Below are 24,838 nucleotides of genomic sequence, written 5' to 3'. Positions count from 1 at the left end.
TCTTCTGGCTTTCAGGCATACACACAGACAAAATATTGTATACATAATAAATAAATAAATATTTAAAAAATAAATAAATAAATGAATGAATAAATGTGGAAGAAATACGTACATGTGTGTTTTGTCCTCCACCACCTCCTTTAATTGATCTTTTCATATAAGGCTGGATCTCCAAAAGCTTGAAACAGAGAATACATGTGAAGCTTTTGTTTTGTTTCTTTTTTCTTTTTTTGGAAGACTATCTACTTACCACCTTATTACCACCTTATATCCCCTTACTTTATGATAACGATCCCCAAATCCTTTAAACTTTTCTTAAAAAAATATATATTTTAATGTACCTGAAGTGTTGTTTGCCTGCATGTATGTATGTGCAGCATGTGTATGCTTGGTGCCCGCAGAGTTCAGAAGAGGGCATTGGATCTTCTGGAACGGGAGCTACAGATGGTTGTGAGCCACATGTGGGTGCTCAGGAACCAAACCTACACGCAGGTCCTCTGCAAGAACAGCAAGTACTCTGAAGCACTAAGCCATCTCTCCAACTTTGTCCCCTCTCAAATCCCTTCAAAGACAATTACTTGTTTACATTCTTTTCTTTTTTTCCTTCTTTTGTTCTTTCTTTTTCTAAGAGAAGGTATCTCTATATAGGCTTGGCTATCCTTGAACTCCCCCTGTAACCCAGACTAGTCTGCAATTCATGAGCAATTTTCCTTTTTCAGACTGCCAAATGCTGGGCTTCCAAGTTTGTACCACCACACCCTACAAGATACATCTTTTTTGCTACAAAATAGAACTTATTTTTCACATGTATGTGTGTGTTTTGTGTGTACACATGCTTGCATGTATGTGGTGTGTATATTCACATGTACATGTGTGTGGGTGTGCGTGGACATGTATGTTAACTTGTATGTGGGTGTCTGTGAGTATGCATGTTTGTTATGTATGTTTACATGTGTGTGGGTACATGCAGATATGCATGTTTATATGTGTGGGTACATGTAGGTATTCATTTTTACATGTATGTGGGTGCATGTGGGTATGCATGTTTAGGCCTGAGGTTGGTGTCAGGAGTCTTCTTCAGTCATCTCTACTTTATCCTTTGAGGCAGAGTTTCTCCAGTGTGTAACATGAAGGAGCCTGCTTGGTGGAGTTTGTCCTGCCTGATACCCCACAGCTGGCAAGCCCCAGAGAAAATCACAGAGAGATCCCCATAAGTTATAAAACTTATTGACCCATTAGCTCAGTCTTATTAGCTCATGTAGCTTATTTTAACCCATTATTCTTATCTATGTTAGCCATGTGGCTCAGTACCTTTCACAGTGGGGCAGATCACATGTTGCTTCTTCCGAGTCTGGGCAGGAGTTGGGGAGAATGGACTTCCTCCTTTCCACATTCTCCTGTTCTCCTCGCCACGCCTCTACTTCCCGTCTGGTTGACCCGCCTATACTTCCTGCCTGGCCAATCAGCGTTTTATTAAAATACATGATTGACAGAATACAGACAATTCTCCTGCACCACCAGTGAACCCATGAGCCTGTCAGTACAGCTGTCGATATGCCTCTCTGCCTTCTGGGATCTGAACTTACTGGCAGGCCACCACACTCACCCTGGCATTTAGATGAGTTCTGGGTACCCTAACTTCTATCCTCAATATTCAGTACTTTATCCACCAAGCTATATCTCCAGACCCCGTTTTAGTCTTTCTTTTAATTCCCTCTATTGGCTTCCTTGTATAGGAAGTTGGTTTGGTTTCTAGTCTAGCATATTTGTTGAATATCATTCAGAGAAAGGTCCCAGTTAATGCTTTGTTTGACTACGACGTAACAGAGAGTTAAAGCACAGAAGTAGCAGGCCCGACTCCACATCACCTTCAGCCAGAGGATTTCTGTTCAAAGAGGATTTTACCTATTCAAAATTCAAAAGATTCCACAGCTTTTTACCTCAATCAGGAAAGTGGTTCTGAGGGAAGAAAGATGTGGAATTTAAAGGAAAAATCGTGATGTTAAAATGATGGATGAAGCAGACATGGTGCACTTGCCTGTAATCCCGGGACTCAAAAGACCAAGACGGAATTGTGCATGACTAAGACAGACTGGGCCACGTACCACATTTCAGGCCAGGCTTCCCAGGACTTGCAGTTACAGCATATGATAGCGGTCCATTTCTCTCTGTAGCCAAATACGGTTAGCTGTGCTGGATATACCATATCATGGGTGTCCATTCATTCTATGGTAAACACTGGGTCTCTCTGCTTTTCCTCGTGTTTGTTTTGTTTTACTATTGAGAATAACGCAGCTATGAACACTATAACAGGCTGAGGTTCGGGAGTAGACTGATCCTACCACTGACTTTGATCTCACTATGAAACTAAGGACGGCCTTGAATTCCTGGTCTTCCTCCCAAATATTAAAATTACAGATGTTGCCTACTAGGTCAAGCTCTTGGAATATATTTTTAAATTTATTTTAAGATTTATTTTTATTATTTTTAATTATGTATGTGTGTCTACGCATGGCTATGCCAGAGGTGGGTGCCTAAGGAGGCCAACAACATCAAATCCTCCTAGGACTTGAGTCACAAGTGTTTGCGAGATGCTTGATGTGGGTGCAGTTTTTAAAAAAAACTTGAGTTTTTTTTAAAAAAATGCATATTGAGTTTTGCCAGCATGTATGTCTATGCACCATGAGCATGTCTAGTGCTAATGGAAGCCAGAAGAAAGTGTCAGATTCCCTGAAATGGAGTTAAGGATGGTTGTGAGCTGCCATGTGGGTGCTGGGAATGGAACCCAGGTCCTCTGAAGAGCAGCCAGTGCTCTTACCTGCTGAGCCATCTCTTTACCAGTGGGTCCGTTTTTAAGAACCACAGGTGAATGGGAATTTCCATACTGTAGTGCTTGCCATGCTCATCTAACACAAGTACTCTTTTTTTTTCTTTGTGTAGCTTTGGAGCCTCCTGGGACTTGCTCTGTAGACCAGGCTGGCCTCAGACTTACAGAGGCCCATCTGCTTTTGCCTCCCAAATGCTGGGATTAAAGGTGTGCGCCGCCATCGCCTGGCCCACAAATGGTCTTAACCACTGAACCACTTCTCCAATCCTTTGGAACATTTTTGTTTGTCTTTTTCAAGACAGGGCTTCTCTGTGTGGCCCTGGCTGTCCTGGAACTAGGTCCATAGACCAGGCTAGCCTCGAACTCACAAATCTGCCTGCCTCTGCCTCCTGAGTGCTGGGACTGAAGGTGTGCACCACCACTGCCTGGTTCCTGGAGCATATTTTTAAATAAAATGCTTAAAATGCTACATTTTTCATCAGTGGGGACTCAGGTGACAAAACATCTGCTCAAAGAATGTATAATATATATTTTTGTTTTGCTGTTCATTTGACAATAAGCACCAACTCTAGGACCCTGCCCATACTAAAAGTACACTCTATTGCTTAGCCATCTCTTCAGCTGAAGATTTGGCTCCTTTGAGCTGTCATTACCCCCACACAAACAGACATCTACATATACACACGTATTCCCTTCCCACTTTTCCTATATGGGTATGTCAACTTTAAGATCTCTTGACGTCTGTTTCTTGTGCTTCTGCGCTTCTTTCAGATGAGTAAGCCTGGCCGCAGATGTAGCGCTGTTGATAAGAGCCTTGGCCTAGCATGTGCGAGGCTCTAATTTGATCCCCAGGAGGGCATAAAGCATGTGTGCTAGTTCACCAGGTCTGTAATCCTGGCACTTGGAAGGTAGAGACGGGAAGATAAAGGACTCAAGGGGACCCTCAGCTACACAGCAGGTTCTTAAACAGCAATAATCTCCCTGCTCCTTTCCTTGACTTTGTCTTTCATTTACCCATCATTTCTTTATCCCAGAACTCTTTATAGAATAGTACATCTATTCTCAATTCCTGCAGACATAATTCAGATTCTATCAGTTTAAGCTCTTTCTTTGTTCCCCCACCCCCACCCCCAGCAACCCCTTTACTGCTGCAGCTTGGCCTAATTGCTCTTTAGGCCACCTGCACAGCTGTCACACTTAGGTCACCGCTCTCTCTCTCTCTTCCCCAGAAAACTTCACACTCATTTCCTGAGTGGGACATCATCCTTTCTCTTTCTGGATCGGTCTCTAAGAAGAGTAGCTTCATAAGAACGACAGGATGAGAGCAAGTTTCTTAGGTCTTATGTGCTTGAGAAAGTTAGATTCAGCCCCTGTGTTTGATAGTTTGGAGAAACAGGGATTCACCTCCCTTGGGAATGCTGAAGTTGTTTGTGCATTGTCTTCTTCTAATTTCAGTTTTAGCGATCAGATGCTTTAGGTTTTCCAGCTTCGTGTGAGAGCTGTTTCTCTCTGGAGGGGTTCAATGATCATCTCTTTTCCGATCACGCTTCTTGGTGCGGGAATATTTCCAACTAGTGTGCTGAATGTTGTGTGAGCTCTCTGCCTGGAGGTTTATGTTTCTCATTCACTGAATGCTTGATGCTCAGAGATAATTGAGGGCTTCATAGTTAGGATCCCGAATGTCCCCCAGAGACCTGTGTATTGAGGGTTTGGTCCTCAGCCTGTGATGCTTTGGGGAAGTGGAACCTCTAGGGATAGGGCCCATTGGAAAGAAGATAGGCTGTGGAGGCATGATCTTAAGAGGGTATCGACCCCTTTTCTAGGTTCCATTGGAAACCTCTCCATTGGATAGAAGATAGGCTGTGAGGGCATGCTCTTAAGAGAGTATCGGACTGGGGCCCCTTCCTCACTCTCTTCTGCTGTCAGTCATGTCCTCTTGCTCTGTGCATTGTGTGTCACCACAGGTCCAAAGCAAGTGACCAGGGACTGAAACCATGAGCCAAATGAACCTCTCCTCCTTACAGGTGAATTTTCTCAGGGCATATATTTTGTCACAGAGCTAAACACAGTGGTGGCCCTGGAAATTTTTTCTTCTCTGTTTCCATGTCATTCAAATTCCTGTTTGTTGTCTGAGGTTTCTGTCCTGCCTGGTTCCTGTAGTTATTAAGTCCCAAAGAAATCACACAGAGGTCTACATTAGTTATAAACTGATTGGCCCATTAACTGGGGCTTCTTATTAACTCTTATAGCTTACATTAGTCCATTATTCTTATCTGTGTTATTCACATAGCTCAGTACCTTTTTCAGCCGTGTAGTCACATCTTGCTTCTTCTGTGTCTAGACAGGAATGCAGAGGGAGCTTCCCTCTTCCCAGAATTCTCCTGTTCTCATTGACCCGCCTCTACTTCCTGTCTGGTTGTCCCGCCTATACTTCCTGCCTGGCTACTGGCCAATCAGCGTCTATTTAAAACATAACTGACGCCGGGCAGTGGTGGCGCACGCCTTTAATCCCAGCACTAGGGAGGCAGAGGCAGGCGGATCTCTGAGTTCGAGGCCAGCCTGGTCTACAAGAGCTAGTTCCAGGACAGGCTCTAGAAACTACAGGGAAACCCTGTCTCGAAAAACCCAAAAAAAAAAAAAAAAAAAAACATAACTGACAGAATATAGACAATTGTCTCACACCACCTGTTGTTAACTATTCAGTTCTCAAAAACCTCATGACCCAGCTGGGCATGGTAGAAGACACCTATAATGCCAGCAACTGGGGGTGCTGAGGGAAGAGGATCATGAATTCAAGATCAGCCTGGAATATGCAGTGAATTCTAGGCAAGCTGGGCAACATAAGAAAACCTGTCTTAAAAAAAAGAGAGACAGACAGACAGGCAGGCAGAGGCCGAGACTCTGATTGCAGACTTTGTATATAAAGCATGGATTATTAACCTAGTGGGAGTCAGAAAAGGAGTAACAATTTGACTAGGCTTAGAGAACCAAGGCATTGTAACTCAGAGAACATTGTAATTAAAGGACAGAGGAAATATAGTCAGGGATGGTGGTGTGCCTGAAAAATCCCAGCACTTGGAAGGTTGAGGCAAGAGAATTAAGCAATCCAGGACAACCTGAGCTAGACTCTGTTTCAAAAACACATAGGTAGGTAGGTAATAGATGTAGATCTATTAATAGGGGTCTTATATCAAAGAAAATATGAGCATCAATATGTAAGCTAATCGCATCTGGTGTACCTGTACATATTAAGAATAACTGTAACATGCTAACTTACTAGTTAGGTTTAACTTTAGTTACTCTCTCCCGAAACTTGAAGTGATAATTACATCATTTTAGTTACTGCATTTATAGCAATGAGTCATCAATGACATATGACCTGGCAGAATGCTAACATGAGCAGCTCCTCTGTGAGTCTCTTGACAGAGGTTTCATTTGGTCTTCAGCTCTCTAAGCCACTTGGTTGGCATTTCTGTGTTCAGTTGGTTTTTGTTATTGTTGTTGTTGGAGACAGGGTTTTATGTAACAAAGGCTGGTCTTGGATTCATTATGTAGCCAAGGATGATCTAGAAATTCTGATTCTCCTGCTTTTATCTCCCAACTGGCTATGATTACAGGTATGTGCCATCATACCCGGTTCCCGTATTTAGTTTATTTTTTAATAACTTAGAAATTTTATTAATTTTATTTATTGTTTTTGGTGTGGGGGTCTTCATGCCATGCTGCAAACCATGTAGGTCAGAGGGCAACTTTGTGGCCAGAGGTTCTCTCCTTCTACCTTCCCATGCTGTTCCAGGGATGGAGCTCAAGTTGTTAGGGGTGCAGTGTCAGGAAGCACGCGCTTTGACCACTGAGCCATCTCACTGGCCCTATGTATGTTGTCTGAGTTATTTTCCTTACAGATGTTAGCTAATTAGGAGAAAAGACTGAAGCGAATATTCTAAGATCTGAAAAATAAAATTGGCAGGGAGTTTTTAATCCATTTTCCTTAACTTGCTTTATTTTAATTTTTCTGTGATATTAGAGACTGAATCCAGGTCTTCACACAGGTCAGGCAATCACTTCACTACTTACATCCTTAGCCATAGTTTTCATTTGTTTAAAACAGTCTCATATAGTCCACACTGTCTGCAAACTTATCTGGTCGAGGCTGGCCTTGAACTCCTGATCCTCTGTAGTAGTAGAATAGGCACATTTACTCTTCTTATCTTACAGTGCTTTGAGACAGTTTCTCATTAAACCCAGACTGCCCTTGAACTCACCTCTGAGCCCTCTGCCTCCAATTCCCAAATGCTGGAATTGCAGTCATGCCCACGTTACACAGTGCTGACGTACACCTAGGACTTCATTCATGCTAGGCAAGTACTCTACTGTGGAGCTACAATTCCCGACCCTCTTTTTACTTTGATATTGGGTTGTTCAGGCAGGCCTGGAACTCATTATGTAGCGCAGGCTAGCTTTAACTCACAGCAATCCTCCTGCTTCAGCTTCCCGGTTGCTGTGATTGCAGGTGTGTTTCACTACACTCAGCTCTCTTAATTTATTTTAAAACGTCTTGGAAATAATTGAATCTCATTTCTGAAGATATCAGGTGAAATCAGAAAATATGACTGTAAGCACTGAGTCTTTCACTGAGTAAGGGCAATCCACTCTATAGAGAAGTCATAGACAAAAAAAAAAAATCAACCCAAGTTTATTATTTTGAAGATTCTTTTGTTTTTTGAAAAAGAAAGCATAAACGATTAAGCAAGGAATGTTAAGTTCACATCTATAATCCCAGCATTAGGGAGGCAGAGGCAGGAAGATCAGAAATTTCAAGGCTATCCTGAGCTAAATCAGCACCTATCTTAAAAACAAAAACAGAAAGTTCAGTTCCTTTGGCTTTAAAGGGAAAAGGAAACCACCCTGAACAGCCGTGCTACCCCAGTCTGGATGCGCTTCTCTAGAGATGGTTGCTTCCTGCCCAGTGGTGAGACCTCACAACCAGGGCTTCATCCTCATCTGTTCACCGGCTCTCTTTACCTTACAGGCATTTCTAGCTTATTTGCCTCAGACTGGCTCACAGGGAAGACAGTGAACGGAACTTGACTCCAGCCAATTTTTTCTTAATTAAGTGATACAGTCTGAGGTGTTCCCTCACTTTTATGTGTTGTGATTGAATGCCAATTGTGAAATTTTGTGTGGGTAGAAGCTTAATATGGCTTCAGTGCTTACAAGCGGGGCCCCGAAGCTAGGTGTAATGGCTCAAGTCTGTAATTCAGGAAGGAGGTGGAGGTAGGAGATTGCTACCAGTTTGGGACCAGCCTGGACTACATACTGAGTTCCTAGCAAACCTGAGATATAGTAAGACATATAGTAAGACCCTAAGATACAGTAAGTACAAGGTTAGCCTTAGTTACATGGTGAGTTTGAGGTCAGTCCGGGCTACCCCAGGCCCTGTCTCAAGAAACCAAACCAACCAAACAAACAAAAAACAAAAACAAACGAGAGGATTTTGAGAGGTTATTGGGTCATTAAATGGAGCCCATGATTAAATCATGGTGGGAGTATAAGAGAACGAGAGCTGGGTGTGGTGGGACACATCTCTGATCCTAGCACTTCAAAGGCTGAAGGAGCAGATCTCAAAGAGTTCGAGACCAGCTTGATGTACATAGCAAGTTCCAGGCCACCCAGGACCACGTAGTGAGATCCTGCCCTCGTCAAGAGACCAAAAGAGACAGGCACACACATGTGCATCCCAGGGCTATGCTAGCAAGGCTACAAGATACAGCCCCATGACTTTCCCTTCCCAAATCATGAGCCAAAATAAACCTGTTGTCTTTATATAAATAACCCACCTTACATGTTTTGTTACAATAGTAAAAAATGAACTACTGTACCAGGGTTGATGATGTAGTGTTTCTAGAAATATATTTTTCTAAAAGGAATAAGAGTTCCTCAAAGTTTCTCTAAGTTTTTTTTTCTTCCCCTACACTGGTAGAGATCAAAGGTTCAAGATGGTATTCCAAGGCTGGACGCAAAGTCCAGCAATGTACTGGTGCCCTTCTGTGCTAGAACAACAGGATTCCTACCTCGTGCTGTTCAAACTAACAAAGACTTGCCTTCTATACTTCTGGGGGCTGGAAGCCCAAGGCCAGGTGTCATCTTTCTTCATAGTCATGGACTCCTGCCTTGCAGTGTTCTCACACAGCACCAAGAGTCTGTCTAGGCTCTCTAACTGCTAATGAGGGATCCCATGTAACAAATCATGTCCCAGAGGACCCACCTCCTAATGTTATTCCCTGGAGAGTTAGGGCTGGGTGACAGTGTATTAGTCAGGGTTCTCTAGAGTAACAGAAACAAATCTCCTTATATAGACAGAGATTTATTAGCATGATTTACAGGCTATGGTCCAGATAATCCAACAATGGCTGGCTGGGAATGGAAGGCCCAAGAACTAATAGTTGCTCCGTCCTTGAGGCTGGATGTCTCAGTGGATCTCAGTATGTGCTGGAATCCTAATGAAGGAGGCTCTAGTGCAGTGGAGGAATAGACTTGATAGCAAAGGGAGGGCAAGCAGGCAGAGGGCAGAAGCTTCCTTCAGAGCAAAGCTTCCTTCAGAAATTACGGCCCAGATTAAAGGTGTCTTCCTCCCTCAAAGATCTGGATTAAAAATGGATCTTCCTACTTCAAATTAGGAAAAAAAAAAAAAAAAAACCCAAAACCTCACAAGTGGATATATTTGGGTTTTAGTTCATTCCAGATGTAATCAAGTTGACAACCAAGAATAGCCACCACAGACTACAGAAAGCCTGTCAACTTGACTACATCTAGACTCAACCAAAACCCAAGCAACTGGGCCTGCCGGTGAGGGATTTTCAGGACTTCACTTGAGGCGGGAAGATTCATCCTCTCTCTGGGCAACACTTTCTGGTGGCAGCCCACACCAAAGGAAAGGAAGAAGGAAGCTTTTGCCCTGCACCTTTGTGCCCTAGCTCTCACAGGCAAGCTCACCCATCCTGCTACACAGCAAGACCCTCAAAAAACTAATAACAGAAGAAAACCCAGTAATCAAAGATGGCAGAAAATACAGACGATGATCACCAACGCTGAGCTTTTTTGTTGATTTGTTTTTGGTTTTTCTCACTATGTGGCTCTGGTTGTCCTGGAACTCAGTGTAGATCAGGCCTGCCTCTGCCTCCCAAGTGCTAGGATTAAAGGCATGTCCATTACCCCCACTCCGAGCACCACCTTTTAAGGGAGAAGGTGCACTCCAGCATTGTTGCTGGATCCTTTTCAGCATGAGGGCTCACACCTTTAATACTGGCACCAGTGAGGCCCAGGCAGGCGGATCTCCTTGCGCTCAAGGGCAGTCTGGCTTACACAGTGAATTCCAGGCCAGTGAGGGCTATACCGCAAGACTCTGTAAAATTAAAAATAATTTTTACTTGTTACTGGAAATTTTGAGGAGTCCCTTTTGGGGTGTTGTGACAACATGCTACCAAAAAAATTGGAGTCCCCCTTCAGGGTTCTTAGTCTCAATAAGAAGATAATTTAGCTGGGCAGTGGTGGCACAAGCCTTTAATCCCAGCACTCAGGGAGGCAGAGGCAGGCAGATCTTTGTGAGTTCGAGGTCAGCCTGGTCTACAAGAGCTAGTTCCAGGACAGGCTCCAAAGCTACAGAGAAACCCTGTCTTGAAACAACAACAACAACAATAATAATTTAGAACAGATTCAACAGAAGCCCAAGGACAAGCTTATTAGAGTTATGGAATTTGTTTGTTTTTAAGACCCTAGAGTAGGAATACTGTAAAAAAAAAAATCTCAGCAGCTGCCTAGAAGGAAAAGGGAAAGCCTTCCCTTTTTGAAAGCAGCCACAGAGCAGGAAGGCTGGTTAGACATATCAGAGGGGAAGGCAGGACCAACCCAGAGTGTCCAGGCTCTGGCCAGTATCTGAAAGTAAAGAGATAAAAGGGAAATTATAGAATCTCATCTTTCTAGCCACGGCAAAACATGAATACTGCTCTTTCGACTTCCCCTTGATGGGGGAACTGCATCCAGTTCAGTTTAAAGCCACTGCTCGGCAATCTTACAATCATTGACAAAACAGGCTGAAATCAGGAAATGGACATACCTTTTCATGTTCACCATCAGGAATTAGTATCCGGGCTGGAGTTTTGGTTATATCCTCACTTTTACCCCCCATGTGGGAGTGGTTATTGAGGAAGAAATGAGAAATTAGAGCTCCCGTCTAATATTCCCGACCTAAGCACAAAGACATTCCCTACTTCTGGCCAAGGACAGTAATGGAACTATTCCCTGCGTAACCATTTTCTGTGCACGCATGCGTGCGTGCGTGCATGTGGGGGGGAGGGTGTGTGTGGGGGTTGGGAGGGCAGGGAGCAAGTGTGTCACAACATGGAGGTCACAGGGCAACTTTGTGGTTTTTTGGTTTTCTTCCATTTTAATGTGGCTTCCAAGGACAGGACTCAGGCTGCATGGTTTATGTAGCAAACACTTTACCTACTTGGTTCATCCAGTTGCCCCTCTTTGTATTATTTTGAGACAGAGTATCAGTACATTTCCCACACTAGAACTTTCCATCCTCCTGCCTCAGCCTCTCCAGGGGCTAGAATTACAGGTCTGTGCTACCAGGCCCCGCTTCAAACTTTGATCTTGCCAGACTAGGACTTGTTGACTTTTTTTTTTTTTTTTACGATTGTGTCAAATTCTTTAGCATTTTTTGTGTCTTAATTCCCCTTCTGTAAAATGAGGATAAAAAAAATAATGTAATCATCAAAGGAGTATGTTTCAAACAAGATGACTTACGGGATTAGTACTGAGAAGATACTGGTGGCTACAGTCCTTTTCTGTATAAATTGTGGGGAGAGTTCTGTTAACCCAGTTAGCTAGTAAACTATAGCAGGGCGGGTGTTCTCCTTACTGGGACAAAGGCCAATTGGTTTGCAGCAGCATCAACTCTGAGGGGCAGTGTGAGATCTCAAGGGCCCGCCAGATCTTTAGCTATAAAAGCAGTAAAAATTCTAAGGCTCATTTTCGGGATTATGGAGAACTTTTTTTAAATTGAGGAATCCATCGGTAAGTCCTATAATTCTGCTTTTCATCACAGGGTTAATTAGCAGCGTCAGAAACCGAATAAATGAGAAACCACACAACCACACTTCACTGTAGGTTACACGTTGGCAGATCTTCACCAGTGCTATGGAATGAATCCTTAGTGTTCTCCAAAATCTCTTAACTACAAATTTTATGAACTGAAAAAGAATGAAAAACAAACGAACAAGCAGTCCCTTCTCGAGGTCAGCAGCTTCCTAATTCCTCCACCGCCCTCACTCCTAGCAAGCCTCCAGGGAGGTGAGGCCGAAGTCGAACTTCATTGTTCACGGGACACTCTACAGAAGAGCCCGTTGGCCGCGCCTGCGCAACGTGTGCTCTTTGTGCCCGGCTGCAGCAAGCGGCTTGTTTGTGTCTTGCGGGGGGCGGGGGAGGGAGGCCGAGGGCGTGGCTTGGCAGGCGCGTTCCGATTGGGCAGCCGCAGGGAGGTGGGCGGGAACGGGGCGGGGCCTCGGCTAATAACACTCGCAGCGGCGGCCCGGGCTATTTGTTGCTGCGCCGCCTCGCTCGAGTCATGGTACTTGCTCCGAATCTCCCAGCAGCAGCCGCCGCCGCCACCCCGTGACGCCTGCTTCCAGTCGTCTGCCGAGCCCCACGCCTCGCCGCGCCATGACCGTCGTCTCCGTCCCGCAGCGAGAGCTCGCTCTGGGCGGCCGCCTAGCGCCGCTCGGCTTCCTCGGGGCCCTCCCGATGGTGAGCCCGGCCCCGCCGCCCTTGCCGCGTCTTCCGGACCCGCGCGCGCTGCCTCCCACCCTCTTCCTGCCGCACTTCCTCGGGGGAGACGGCCCGTGCCTGGCCCCCGCGCCTCGCACCGCTGCGCCGTCTGGCTGCAGCCCGGCCCCGGCGGCTACCCCGCGGGCGGCGCCCAAGAAGCGGCGGAAGAAGAAGGTGCGGGCCAGCCCGGCTGGACAGCTCCCGAGCCGCTTCCACCAGTTCCAGCAGCACCGGCCGAGCCTGGAAGGCGGCCACAGCCCGACCCCGGGGCCGATCGCGGCGCCGGAGGAGCGGGGCCCGGCGGCCACAGCCCTGCTACACCGACAACCCCCGCTCGCCAAGGAGGTAGGACTGGTGGGGGCGGGGCGGCTGTTTACTCGGGAGGGAAGTTTCCGTGACGCTCACTGGAGTCGCGGGGTGGAAGCGGGCGGTGGGTGGGGGGGCGGGGGAGAAGGGGGCTGGGCGGCTGTGCTGGCACCGCCCATTGGCTCCGAAGCCAGCCAATAGGAGCAGCGGCTGCGGCCCAGCAACAGCCCGCATTTAGAAGGCTGGCCGCGTTCCAGGGAGTTTCGGCGTTCTGGGCTCACGGGCTCTCGGAGGGCTGACGTCAGCCCGCTACGTGCGGCGCTCTGGGGTGCTCATGAAGGCGGTGCTGGGTGGGGGCGGAGGCGCAGGCGCGGTGCCCACTGGGGCACCCGGGCCGAACCCACGCGCGGCCTGACCCGCGGAGTCGGACCCGGGGTTTTGGAAGTTGGCAGGAGCGTGTGTCATTCAGACGCCCGACTCGAATGTTTCCCAGCCCCGGTGCTGCGAGCGGTGCAGGCGGTCACGAGCCTGCCTCTCTGGCGGGGCTTCTAAGTAGTGCCCAAAATGAGTTTTAGAAGTTATCAGATGAACTACGCCAATTCAGTGATTTGGATGATACGGATAAAATTTCGTCGAGGTTAGAGGAATTTGAGAGTAGTCTTAGTTTAAACAACAACAACAAACCTTTTCATACAATTTGAAGGATTGGTTCTCGTTTATAATGACCCAAAACCAGTCTTTGTACTAGAATTTGTACTTGATCAGGGTTTGCCCATGGAGGGGAATCAAAACTTAGGTTCTAAGGGCATTTATGTACTTATTATTAGTTTTAGTTTCGGTTTTTCAGGCAGGCGCTTACGTAATCTGTATTGTCTTAGAAAACTCTCCGTGCAGCTGAGAATAACAGATACCTTAGCCCCCACCCCACCCCAGTTCTGCGATTACAATGCACCACACCTACTAAGATTTCTTGAAGTGTTAATCTAAAAGACGTGGCCGAGGATTTTATTCTTCAAAGGCAGTATTGAAAGGGGAGGTTGTGCTACCCTTAGCTACTCGCCAATGGGTGACCTTGTACTTAGCTTTCGGGTTTCTGTGTCGTTGCTGTCACACAGGTAGCAAGGGGTCTAATGGTAGAAGTTTTCATTTGATTCAGATTTCTGTGGGTTCCACTTTTGGTTAGGAAAGTTACTACAGTGTGCAAAACGTTTTAGTTAGTTTGTTGGTGGATGAGTTGGAGTTTACAAGATTAACCAAGCAGTTCGTGATGGCCTGGACTTTTGCTTCTTTGGGCCTTACAGGCCTTTTGGCTGGGCCTATAGGCTTTTCATGAAATTGTTGAATCTGAAAGGCACACAAGGTACAGTTTTTTTTTCTTTTGTTTGTTTTGAGACAGGGTTTCTCTGTGTAACAGCTCTGGCTGCCTTGGAACTCACTTTGTAAACCCAGGCTGGCCCTGAGCTCACAGAGATCTGCCTGCTTCTGCCTCCCTAGTGCTGGGATTGAAGGTGAGCACCAGCACCACTAGGCCAGGAACCTTTTCCTATCCCGCAGAAGATAATGCTCGTAACTCTTGCTTACAGTTGGGGTGGACATGGTTGCCTTGAATTTTATAAGTTGGATGTTTTACAGCATTGAGTTCATGTTTTCAGTAGCAATCTAAGAGGCATGTGTAATTGGAAACCTAGTAGCTAGCATATACTTTGTCAAAACTGGATTCAATTCTAGAGGAATTTAGAAGAAAATATGTAAAATATATGCTGTAAAGATAACTTTCAAACTATTCACTTTTGTGTTCCTTTGTAGGTGTTAAAATCAAAGATGGGAAAATCGGAGAAAACTGTCCTTCCCCACAGCCAGCTTGTCCATGGTGTACACTTGTGTGAACAACCAAAGATAAACAGACAGAAAAGCAAATTTAACTTGCCACTAACCAAGATCACCTCTGCAAAAAGGAATGAAAATGACTTTTGGCAGGACTCTGCTTCCCCCAATAGAATGCCGAAGCAGGAAAAAAAGCCTTTTAAAAATACTGAGAACATTAAAAGTAACCATTTGAAGAAATCAGCAATTCTGACAGAAGTTAGCCAAAAGGAAAATTACGCGGGAGCGAAGTTTAGCGACCCACCTTCCCCTAGTGTTCTTCCAAAGCCTCCGAGTCACTGGATGGGAAGCACTGCTGAAAATCCCAGCCACAGCCGGGAGCTCATGGCAGTGCACCTGAAGACGCTCCTCAAAGTTCAGACGTAGATTTTAGTTTTCAATATGTATGTTAAACATAGATTTTTTTTTTCCCACATCCTTGGACTCTAAACGAAAATGGATACAACCGTGGAAACTTGCCATGTTGCAGCATACGACAGGAGATGAGCTTAAGTCACACACAAGAAACTTGTATTATATTTTATATTTTGTAAATACTGTATACCATGTATTATGTGTATATTGTTCATACTTGAGAGGTACATTATAGTTTTGTTATGAAAGTATGTATTTTGCCCTGCAGATGTGGTGGGTGTTTTGTATATATACAGTGGAGATATTTTAAGTGGGTGCTTAAGGCACGTGGAAGACTGTTTGCATAGGTACTGAAAGTTTTTTAAGAATAGCTCTCAAATCTCAAAAGTGAAGACCTAAATGTGAAACAATTTACTATGTACTACTGAAAGTTAAATCTGGCACAATCACTGTATACATGGACTTTGTCTGTGTTTCTCTAAATTGACTTGCCTTTTATCTGTAATTACTAGAAAATTTCTTGTTTTTACCAAACTTGATTTCTGGATATCAGTATATAGCCATTATTGAGATTTAAAACGCCTCAAATTTTAAATGCCAACAAAATTGGTTGTAATCAAATTTTAAATCAATAATAATTTGGCCTCCCCCCTTTTAAGCTAGTCTTGGCTTTTTGTGTATGAATGCTGACTGAATGAATGTGTAAGCAGGTGACTCTGTATGATTGGACTTGGAAGGTTTTACTCTCTTTGTCGCTATGCTAAAATACCAGTCTTGATACAAAATTTAAATGTGACCAATAATTTTTTTGTGTGTGTTACCAATAATTTAACCTATCTCTGAGAGCAAGAATTTCCCGTCTTAGAAATAGAAATGGCTGTGAACAAAAGGAAAACTGGTTATAATACAGGGAATTATGACAGGCTCTTGTGTAGTTGAGGCTGTCCTAGAGCAGCTGTGGAGTTGAGGTAACCTGGGACTTGGGATTCCACTGCCTCTGCCTCTCCTGTGCTGGGATTACTGGCATGCCCTACCTCCCCAGGTTGATGGAGTGCCAGAGATCAAACTTGGCTTTGTGGATTGATCCTAGGCTAGCAGGCATCCTTTCAGATGACTCTATTCCTAGATCTAGATAACTTAGGTTTTCATTTTTATTTTGACATAGGTTGTTGGGTTTTTTTTGATTGTTTGTTTTGAGTTTTCCAAGCTGTTCTTGAACTTGTCTCATGGTCCAACAGGCCTGAAACTTGTAGTCTTTTTGCCTGGGCCTCCTGAGGACCTGGGATTACAGGCAAGGTTCTACAGCTGACTTAGAATTTACTTTCATATATGAACTATTAACTGCTTGGCTTATATGCTTTGTAGGCATTTTTACTTAACGATTGATTTTTAATTTTCTGCATGTGAGTGTAGTGTCCTTGGAGGCTGGAGAAATTGATCTCTGGAGTTGAAGTTACAGATGGCTGTGGGCTGAGAGTGCTGGGAAGTGAACTTGGAAGAGAAGTGTGTTTAGCCGCGAACTCTCGCGTGTCCTGCATTTTTTCATTGAGAAAGTACTGCAAGGGATGGGGAAATGGCTCAGGGTAAAGGAGCTTGCCAGGAAAGCCTGATCCTGGAACTCACTTAAAAGGTGGAAGGAAAAAAGTGACTCCCACTTGTCCTGAGGTCTACTTGTGTACTGTGGCACAAATATATTAAAGTGTTTGATGGAGACTTTGGAATTTTTTTTTTTTTTTTTTAGAAAGGAAGAAGAATTTTTTAATTATTTATTTATTGAGTATACAGTATTCTGTCTGTGTGTATGCCTGTAGGCCAGAAGAGGGCAACAGACCTCATTACAGATGGTTGTGAGCCACCATGTGGTTGCTGGGAATTGAACTCAGGACCTTTGGAAGAGCAGGCAATGCTCTTAACCGCTGAGCCATCTAAGCTTGCATGAAGGTAAATGCCAGTGGGAAGGCAAGAGGCAAAAAGATCCCAAGGCTCCCCAGCCAGCCAGCCTAGCAGACCTGGATGCCACAGTTGGTCAGCAGCTGTGTCTGCTACTGCACAAACCTGAACCCACATAAAACAACTCCAAAGTTGTTCTCTGGCCATGACTTGTTGTGGTACATCATCTTCATGTATACACAAAATAACAGCCATTGAGTAAGATATACACAAGGGTTGGTGCACAAATGCCCATACCCTAGTACTCCTAAGTTGCAAGCAGGAGGCTTAAAAAAGTCATGATAGCTTTTCAGTGACTCCAACCCTATTACACAATGCCAAGACCAAGATACAGTGATACTTTAAAACTACTACCATGTAGGAGATTCTTAGACATTGGCCAAGTTCTCATGCCGCCTTGAGTTAGTCTTGGCCCCCTAGACCAGGGTTTGTGTAGCTGCCTTTCAGGAGCTACTCCACTGTCTTAGTGAAACACAGGTTTCTACTTACTGTTGCTGGTTATTCGCAGCTCTTTCAGCCCCAGCAGACCCATTGTCTAGTGTGTCAAAGTTTTCCCGTCAGTGATGCTGTCTCCTTGGTCACAGCGGACCAGAGGCCGCAGGTTCTTGATCGGGAATGTCACTCTAGTTCACAGACTCTGCTTTTGTCTGAAACTTAAGCCACACCTCTCTTGCCTGACTTCCCTCAAAGGTGGCTACCACTTTTAATTGCGGTATTGACAAGACAGGCAAATCTCTTGTGAGCTCAAGGCTACCCAGGCTCTGTCACAGAGCTGGATTCCCAAATTGCTCCTGGTCATGCTGTTTACCATAGAAAACACGAGCTCTTAGGTTTTTGTGCTGAGAAGAAACAAATCCAAGGTCCCCCTGCAGGGTGTCTCCCTTGGAGCACAAGGCCCAGAACAGTTCTGGGAAGGGTGCAACCCACTAAACACCCACCCAGTGAGTGGTGATCAAGAGTGCCTGCTGGACAGACAAGGATCCTGGTCCTGGTGGTGCTGGCACAAAGCCAGCAACCCCACCCCATTCCCAGCCCATTCCTGATTCACAAGGGGGTGCTGAGGAGAAGGGTACTTAAGGTGACATTACAGAAAGGGAAACCAATTTTGTCAAGGAAAGTGGACAGTTAGCTGCTCTGTTGCTGTAATAAGAAGAAAAAAGGAACTTGGGGCTTGTGCCTTTAATCCCAGCAATCGGGAGGCCAGCCTGGTCTACATAGCAAGTTCCAGGCCAGACAGGGAAGCATAAAGAGGTCCTGTCTCAAAACAAGAAAGAAACTTGATGAAGCGAGGATTTATTTTATTTTGCAACTCACAGGTCAGGCTGTGAACTGAGGGAATTCAGGGCAGGGCCACCAGAGGCAGGAACTGAAGCTGACCAGTGAACAACACTGCTTAGTGGCTTGCTCCCTATGACTTGCTCAAGCTCCCAAAACAGAAGCTTCCCCCAAGTTTCCATCTCAAACCTCTGGAAGAAGTAGAGGGGCTTGGACAGTCTGCTTTGTCATGCACCACCATTAATTAGACATTAAAACCCACCCCTCACCAAAAAAAAAAAAAAAAAAAAAGGTTATTTTGTTTGGTTTTAAGCCATTGTCCCACACACAGCACTGTAGTCCCGGAGTTCACTGTGAGGCCTGCCTCAGCCTCCTAGATGCTGGGATTACAGTTATGCATTACCATATCCATCTCTAAAAGTTAATCTCTCTCTCTCTCTCTCTCTCTCTCTCTCTCTCTCTCTCTCTCTCTCTCTCTCTCTCTCTGTGTGTGTGTGTGTGTGTGTGTGTGTGTGTGGTGCAGAAGAGTAAACTGGGCTTTGGGCATGCTGGCAGGAATGGTAACATTGAGTTATATACCAACCTCTTCTTGATGTTTCACTTTGAGACAGGTCTTTCTATGGAGCCCAAATCACCTTGAGTTTGTGGTCCTCCTACCTGCGCCTGCCAAGTGTTGGGATTACAACCGTGTCCAGCTATAGGCTGGGTGTATTGAATGCATCGTCAGGGCTGGGAATATAGTTCAACGCTAGAATTCTTGCCTATCAGGCAAGAGGCTTTAGTTTCAATTTCCCATGCTGAAAAACAAATATTTAACAACCACTAAATTATTTGCCAGACATAGCGGTGCATACCTATAATCCCATGCCATAAGCCCCTCCCCTGCACACACACAGTAAATTGCCAACATCTATTTTCTTTTAAAATGGGTTTATCAGGTCATACTGCTTCACTAATGAAAGCGTACCCATAAATATTACAGGTAATCCTCCAGAGCTGCTTGTGTATACACAGGCAGGTACTCCAGTTACAGAGAGCTCCCCAAGGTTAGCGTGGCAACCTGACTGTCGAGTGTGAGCTGCAGGTGTGTCCTTGGCAGTCTCCTGTGTTGGGAGGAAAGACGGCAGCTCAAAAATATTTTCCTTTCATCTCCAGAATTTGTTTTTCATTTGTAAAAATTCCCGGTTTTGCCTACATCTCTGTCGGCACATTGCATGCCTGCTGCCCACAGAGGCCAGAAAAGGGAGTCAGGTGATCCTGGGACTAGAGTTAAGGATGCCCGTGAGCTGCCAGGTGGGTGCTGGAAATCTAACCTGCTCCTCTAGGGAAAACCTTAACCACGACACCATCCCTCCAGCCTGAGGTTTTTGATTGGTTGTTGTGGTGTGTGTGTGTGTGTGTGTGTGTTGTGTGTTGTCTTTAATTGACAAAGCTGGTTTGGAAAGACGGGCCATCTCCCTTCCTGATCTGAATTACAGGCATGCACTGTACCTGGTTATTTTCAGTTTTTTATTTTTCTAACAAAAACTTCCCTCTGTATTTATTTATTTTTTAAGTAACAAAGCTTGTTTTTTTTTTTTTCCCTCATGGTTTATTTTTTTTTTATATTTAAAAATTTCCATCTCCTTCCCTCCTCCTCCCCCCCAAAGCTTGTTTTTGCACATTTTGTCTTCCTTATTCATTCATTTATTTATTTATAGGCAGGGACTGCTATAGCCTAGGCTGGCCTCAAGCTCATCATTCTCCTGCCCCTGCCTTCCAAGTGCTAGGGTTACTGGCATGTGCCACAGTGCTTGGTTGTTTTTTCCTCTCAGTAAACATTTTGATGGCTTTTGGTTATCTCCAGCATAGCTCAGCTGTAGAGTGCTTACCTAGCACTAGACAGAAATAAACAGCATATGCTACACTCTACTGTTGTCTGAGGTTTCTGTCCTGCTCAGTCCTGCAGTCATTCAGCCAAAGAATCACACAGAGGTCTACATCAATTATAAACTTATTGGCTCAGTATCTCAGGCCCTTCTTATTAATTAATTCTTATAACATATTAGCCCATAATTCTTGTCTGTGTTGGCCATGTGGCTTGGTACCTTTTTTGGCGAGGCAGTCACATCTTCAGCTCTGCAGCTCGGTCACAACTGGAGACCGAGCTTCCCTCTTCCCAGAATTCTCCTGTTCTCATTGTCCTGCCTCTACTTCCTTCCTGCTCACCCTGCCTATACTTCCTGCCTGGCTACTGGCCAATTAGCATTTTATTAAAAATAATAACAACAACCGGGTGGTGGTGGTGCACGCCTTTAATCCCAGCACTCGGGAGGCAGAGGCAGGCGAATCTCTGTGAGTTCAAAGCCAGCCTGGTCTACAAGAGCTAGTTCCAGGACAGTTAGGACTATTACACAGGGAAACCCTGTCTCAAAAAACAAAAATAAAAAATAAAAATAATACAAGTGACAGGATAAATGACCATTGTCCCACAGCACTCTACCCCCCCACCCCAAAACCTATGTGAGGTGACTGCAGATTGCCCAAGGTATTTAAACAGTAGAGTTTGGATGGTGTTTGTGGTGGTGGTTTTTGCTGTTGGTGTTTTGGTTTTTTTGTTTGTTTGCTTTGTTTTTAATTTTTTATTTATTTATTTATTTATTTATTCATTCATTCATTCATTTATTTATTTATTATGTATACAATATTCTGTATATCTGCCTGCAGTCCAGAATAGGGCATCAGATCTCAATTCAGATGGTTGTGAGCCACCATGTGGTTGCTGGGAATTGAACTCAGGACTTTTGGAAGAGCAGGCAATGCTCTTAACCGCTGAGCCATCTCTCCAGCCCCTGTTTTTAATTTTTGAGATCGGGTCCAAATGGGTATTACAGTCATGGACTACCACACCCAGGTAAACAGGAATATATTGTGGAATTTACTTGAAAATGTGAAATCACAGAGAGCCTTGGTTTTGATCCTGACAAGGCTGGATGTGGTAGTTTATGCCTGTAATCCTATGTATTCTGGAGGTTGAGGCAGGAGGTCAAGGCCTTTCTAGATGACCTAACTGATTTAGAATTAGCAATACCCTTTCTTAAAACAAATTAAATGGGGTTAATAATATGCTCAGTGGTGGAATTCTTGCCTAACATACAAGGCCCTGGGTTCATTCTTCAGTACTACCCAAAACAAACTACCCACACACACACCAAACCTCAGACAAGTTGGGGTTTTTCTTGTTACAAAGCAAGGGTTCACCCTGGTTCTGTAAGGGAGGTTGGCCCCCTCAGAATTGTTAAAGGAAACACCCAGAAACCAAATTCTCAGCACACAGGAGATTTATCCAAGATGGACAAGTAGGGGGTGGAAGTAGGGTTGGGGGGGCTCTACAAAGGCAGGCAGACAACAAGCCGCAGGTGTTTTTTGCAGGTATGGGATTTATTTATTTATTTATTTATTTTTTAGGTCTGAGTTTTCTTTTTTTTTTTTTTTTTTGGTTTTTTGAGACAGGGTTTCCCTGTAGTTTCTAGAGCCTGTCCTGGATCTAGCTCTTGTAGACCAGGCTGGCTCGAACTCAGAGATCCACCTGCCTCTGCCTCCCGAGTGCTGGGATTAAAGGCGTGCACCACCACCGCCCAGCAAGGTATGGGATTTTAAGAGGAAAAGGGGAGAGTATGTGCTAGAGTGAGTTGGTAAATCCTAACTGAACATGTTAGATAAATAATGAATTTTTATTGACCTCGGTGTTTTATCTCAGGAACGAGTTAGTGGCCAAACAAGGGAATGGACTTTGGGGGCTAGTTTTAAGAATGCAACCTAAGGGTTTAGCAAGGGGGAAGAAGGGTAAAAGGCAGACCCTGTCAGCGCCATATTTGCCATGCTCAGGCCTGCTAGAACAATTCAGGTTCCTTACAAAGGTGAACAAAATAAAGCTTACAATTCAAATACTAGGCTGCTCTTAAATGACAGAAGAGGCCAGTCTCAAAGATGAAATTGCCTTTCTCCGTACCTTTCATGGCTCTTTTTTTTAAATATTTATTTATTTATTATGTATACAATATTCTGTGTATCTGCCTGCAGGCCAGAAGAGGGCACCAGACCCCATTACAGATGGTTGTGAACCACCTGGGAATTGAACTCAGGACCTTTGGAAGAGCAGGCAAAGCTCTTAACCTCTGAGCCATTTCTCCAGCCTCCCCTTTCATGGCTCTTAAAGCCACCATACATTCATGCCAATGTCCTTAACCCTGTGTATATTTTATTTTTCTTTTGTTTTCAATTTTGATTCAAGTTTCATGTAACCCAGCATGACCTAAGACTTTGGAGGTATCTGAGAATGACCATGAACTCTTGATCCTCCTGCCTCTACCTCTCCAGTGCTTGGATTACAGGAACACACACCACTCTGGTGATTTGAATAAGAATAGTCCCCAAAGGGCGTACTTTTGAATGCTTGGTCCTCAAAGAGTGTCACTACTTGAGAGGAGGCGTGGCCTTATTTAAGTGTGGCCTTCTTGAAGGAAGTGTGCCACAGGGAGGTGGGTTTTGGGGATTCAAAAGCCAGTCCCAGTATCTCACGTCTCACTCTTCCTGCTGCTTGTGGGTCTAGATGTAGAACTCTCGGCTGCTTCTCCAGTACCATGTGTGCCTGCATGCTACCATCATATTCCTCCCCATGATAATAATGCTCCCTGCCATGGTGACAATGGACTAAACCTCTGAAACTGTAAGCCAACCCCAATGAAATGCTCCCTTATGAGTTGCCATGATCATGGTGTCTCTTTAGAGTAATAGAGCACTGACTAAGACAGACACCATGCCTGACCCTAAGATATAATCTATATTGATTGAAGGCAAATTTCCAAGATGCACAGCCAACTTTCACCCAGGGCCACAGCCCACACTGAAGTCCACGGGCATTTTAAAATGTATATGACTACAAGTTTGATTGTTATAGGTGATTAACTACTAATCTGCATTTCTTTAATATTCTAAATAGTTTATAATAACTTTTTTGTTTTTGCTTTTCAAGACATGTTTTTTTTGGTTTTGGGTTTTTTTTTTTTTGTTATTGTTGTTGTTTTTTTGGTTTTTCGAGACAGGGTTTCCCTGTAGTGCCTGTCCTGGAACTAGCTCTTGTAGACCAGGCTGGCCTCAAACTCAGAGAGATTCGCCTGCCTCTGCCTCCCGAGTGCTGGGATTAAAGGCGTGTACCACCACTGCCCGGCCTGACAGGGTTTCTCTGTAGCTTTGGAGCCTGTTCTGGAACTAATTCTGGTAGACCAGGTTGGTCTTGAACCCACAGAGATCTGCCTGCCTCTGCCTCCCAAGTGCTGGGATTAAAGGCAGGTGCCACCACCACCCAGTTTATAATAACTTTCAAGGACTAAAAATTTACATTACATTGTTAAATGAGCTATAAAGGTATAATACTTTCAACAAGAGTAGAAATGTATATACAGTATGTCCTAACAAAAATAACCTTAAATTTATACCAATATACAAAAATATCTTAAGAGTAGAAACATATAGAATATAACAAAAATAACTTTAAATTTGTATCAACATACAAAAATCCATACCAATGTAAATATTTAAAACTAGCAGTTGCTTTTTGGTTTAAAAGTAGATTCAATAATCTACTCTTTTATCCTGTCATTTATATATCCCCCCTTTTTCTTTTCAGAACAAGATCCCTGAATCTAATCTCTTTCATTCTTCTTTTTTTCCTGACCATTACCAGTAACAACTTGTAACCAATCCCCCTAAATGTTGACAAATACCCATAACCCACTGAATGAACAAAAACCATCTACCCCACCTCTTGGGAATGTAGGTGTAGTGTTCTTAAAATTACTTCATGTTGTCTGGAGTGATGGCATCTTTAGGGGACCCTGAAAAGAATTGTCAAGTCCTGAGAGAGCTAATTTTATCATTTGTTGTCCAGCCTCTGTGTTATGGGAAAGTGCAGAACTTATCTAAAGTACTGGTTAGAGTAGTCTGTGAGGCTGGACCATCTCAGCTAGCCACCTTGAAATTGTCCTAAGCAATATGTAGTCCAAAGTTGATCTTTGGGTGGTGTTTGTCAGTTTGGAGGCGTTACTACAATCCAGGTGGGATTATAATTAGGGGCCCCATCCACCTTTTGGATGACAAAGGTCACTGTTAGGCATGGTCATGGTTCACTGCAGAAAACTTAAATATAAGTGTCCTATGCAGCAGATCTCAAAGAGCTTAAAGGACCATAATTTGTTATGTACATCCAGAGTACAAAAACTTAATTCCTAGTTACCTGATAGAGATCAAATTTGAAATCAAGTACAGAAGCTAGATGAAGCCTTTTTCTAGAATTAGTGCTCTATATGACCATTAATATCATGACAAAATTTCAAAATATATATATTAATTTTATAAATTTTGAGATAATATTTG

General features: G+C 44.2%; 2 protein-coding genes across 2 annotated transcripts in view; one reads left to right on the top strand and one right to left on the bottom strand.

The window, feature by feature from the left end:
• Rngtt (RNA guanylyltransferase and 5'-phosphatase) overlaps window positions 1–11,124 on the bottom strand; it is a 253,269-nt gene extending 242,145 nt beyond the window's left edge. Inside the window, exon 1 of the mRNA XM_038346948.2 lies at window positions 10,941–11,124. The gene's annotated coding sequence lies outside the window, so the exon portion shown is untranslated. The remainder of the gene's footprint in view (window positions 1–10,940) is intronic.
• A 1,322-nt stretch (window positions 11,125–12,446) lies between these two features.
• Window positions 12,447–15,857, top strand: Pnrc1 (proline rich nuclear receptor coactivator 1). Its single transcript, XM_038347594.1, has 2 exons — window positions 12,447–13,000; window positions 14,768–15,857. Exons 1-2 carry the CDS (start codon window positions 12,551–12,553, stop codon window positions 15,209–15,211), a joined length of 894 nt encoding a protein of 297 aa, XP_038203522.1. The 5' UTR covers window positions 12,447–12,550; the 3' UTR covers window positions 15,212–15,857.
• Window positions 15,858–24,838: the final 8,981 nt, after the last annotated feature.

The sequence above is a fragment of the Arvicola amphibius genome, chromosome 11 (assembly GCF_903992535.2).
Source record: "Arvicola amphibius chromosome 11, mArvAmp1.2, whole genome shotgun sequence".
In the NCBI taxonomy this organism is placed as follows: domain Eukaryota; kingdom Metazoa; phylum Chordata; class Mammalia; order Rodentia; family Cricetidae; genus Arvicola; species Arvicola amphibius.
Note: the sequence above shows the minus strand (reverse complement) of the source record. Positions and strands in the feature narration are given on the sequence as shown.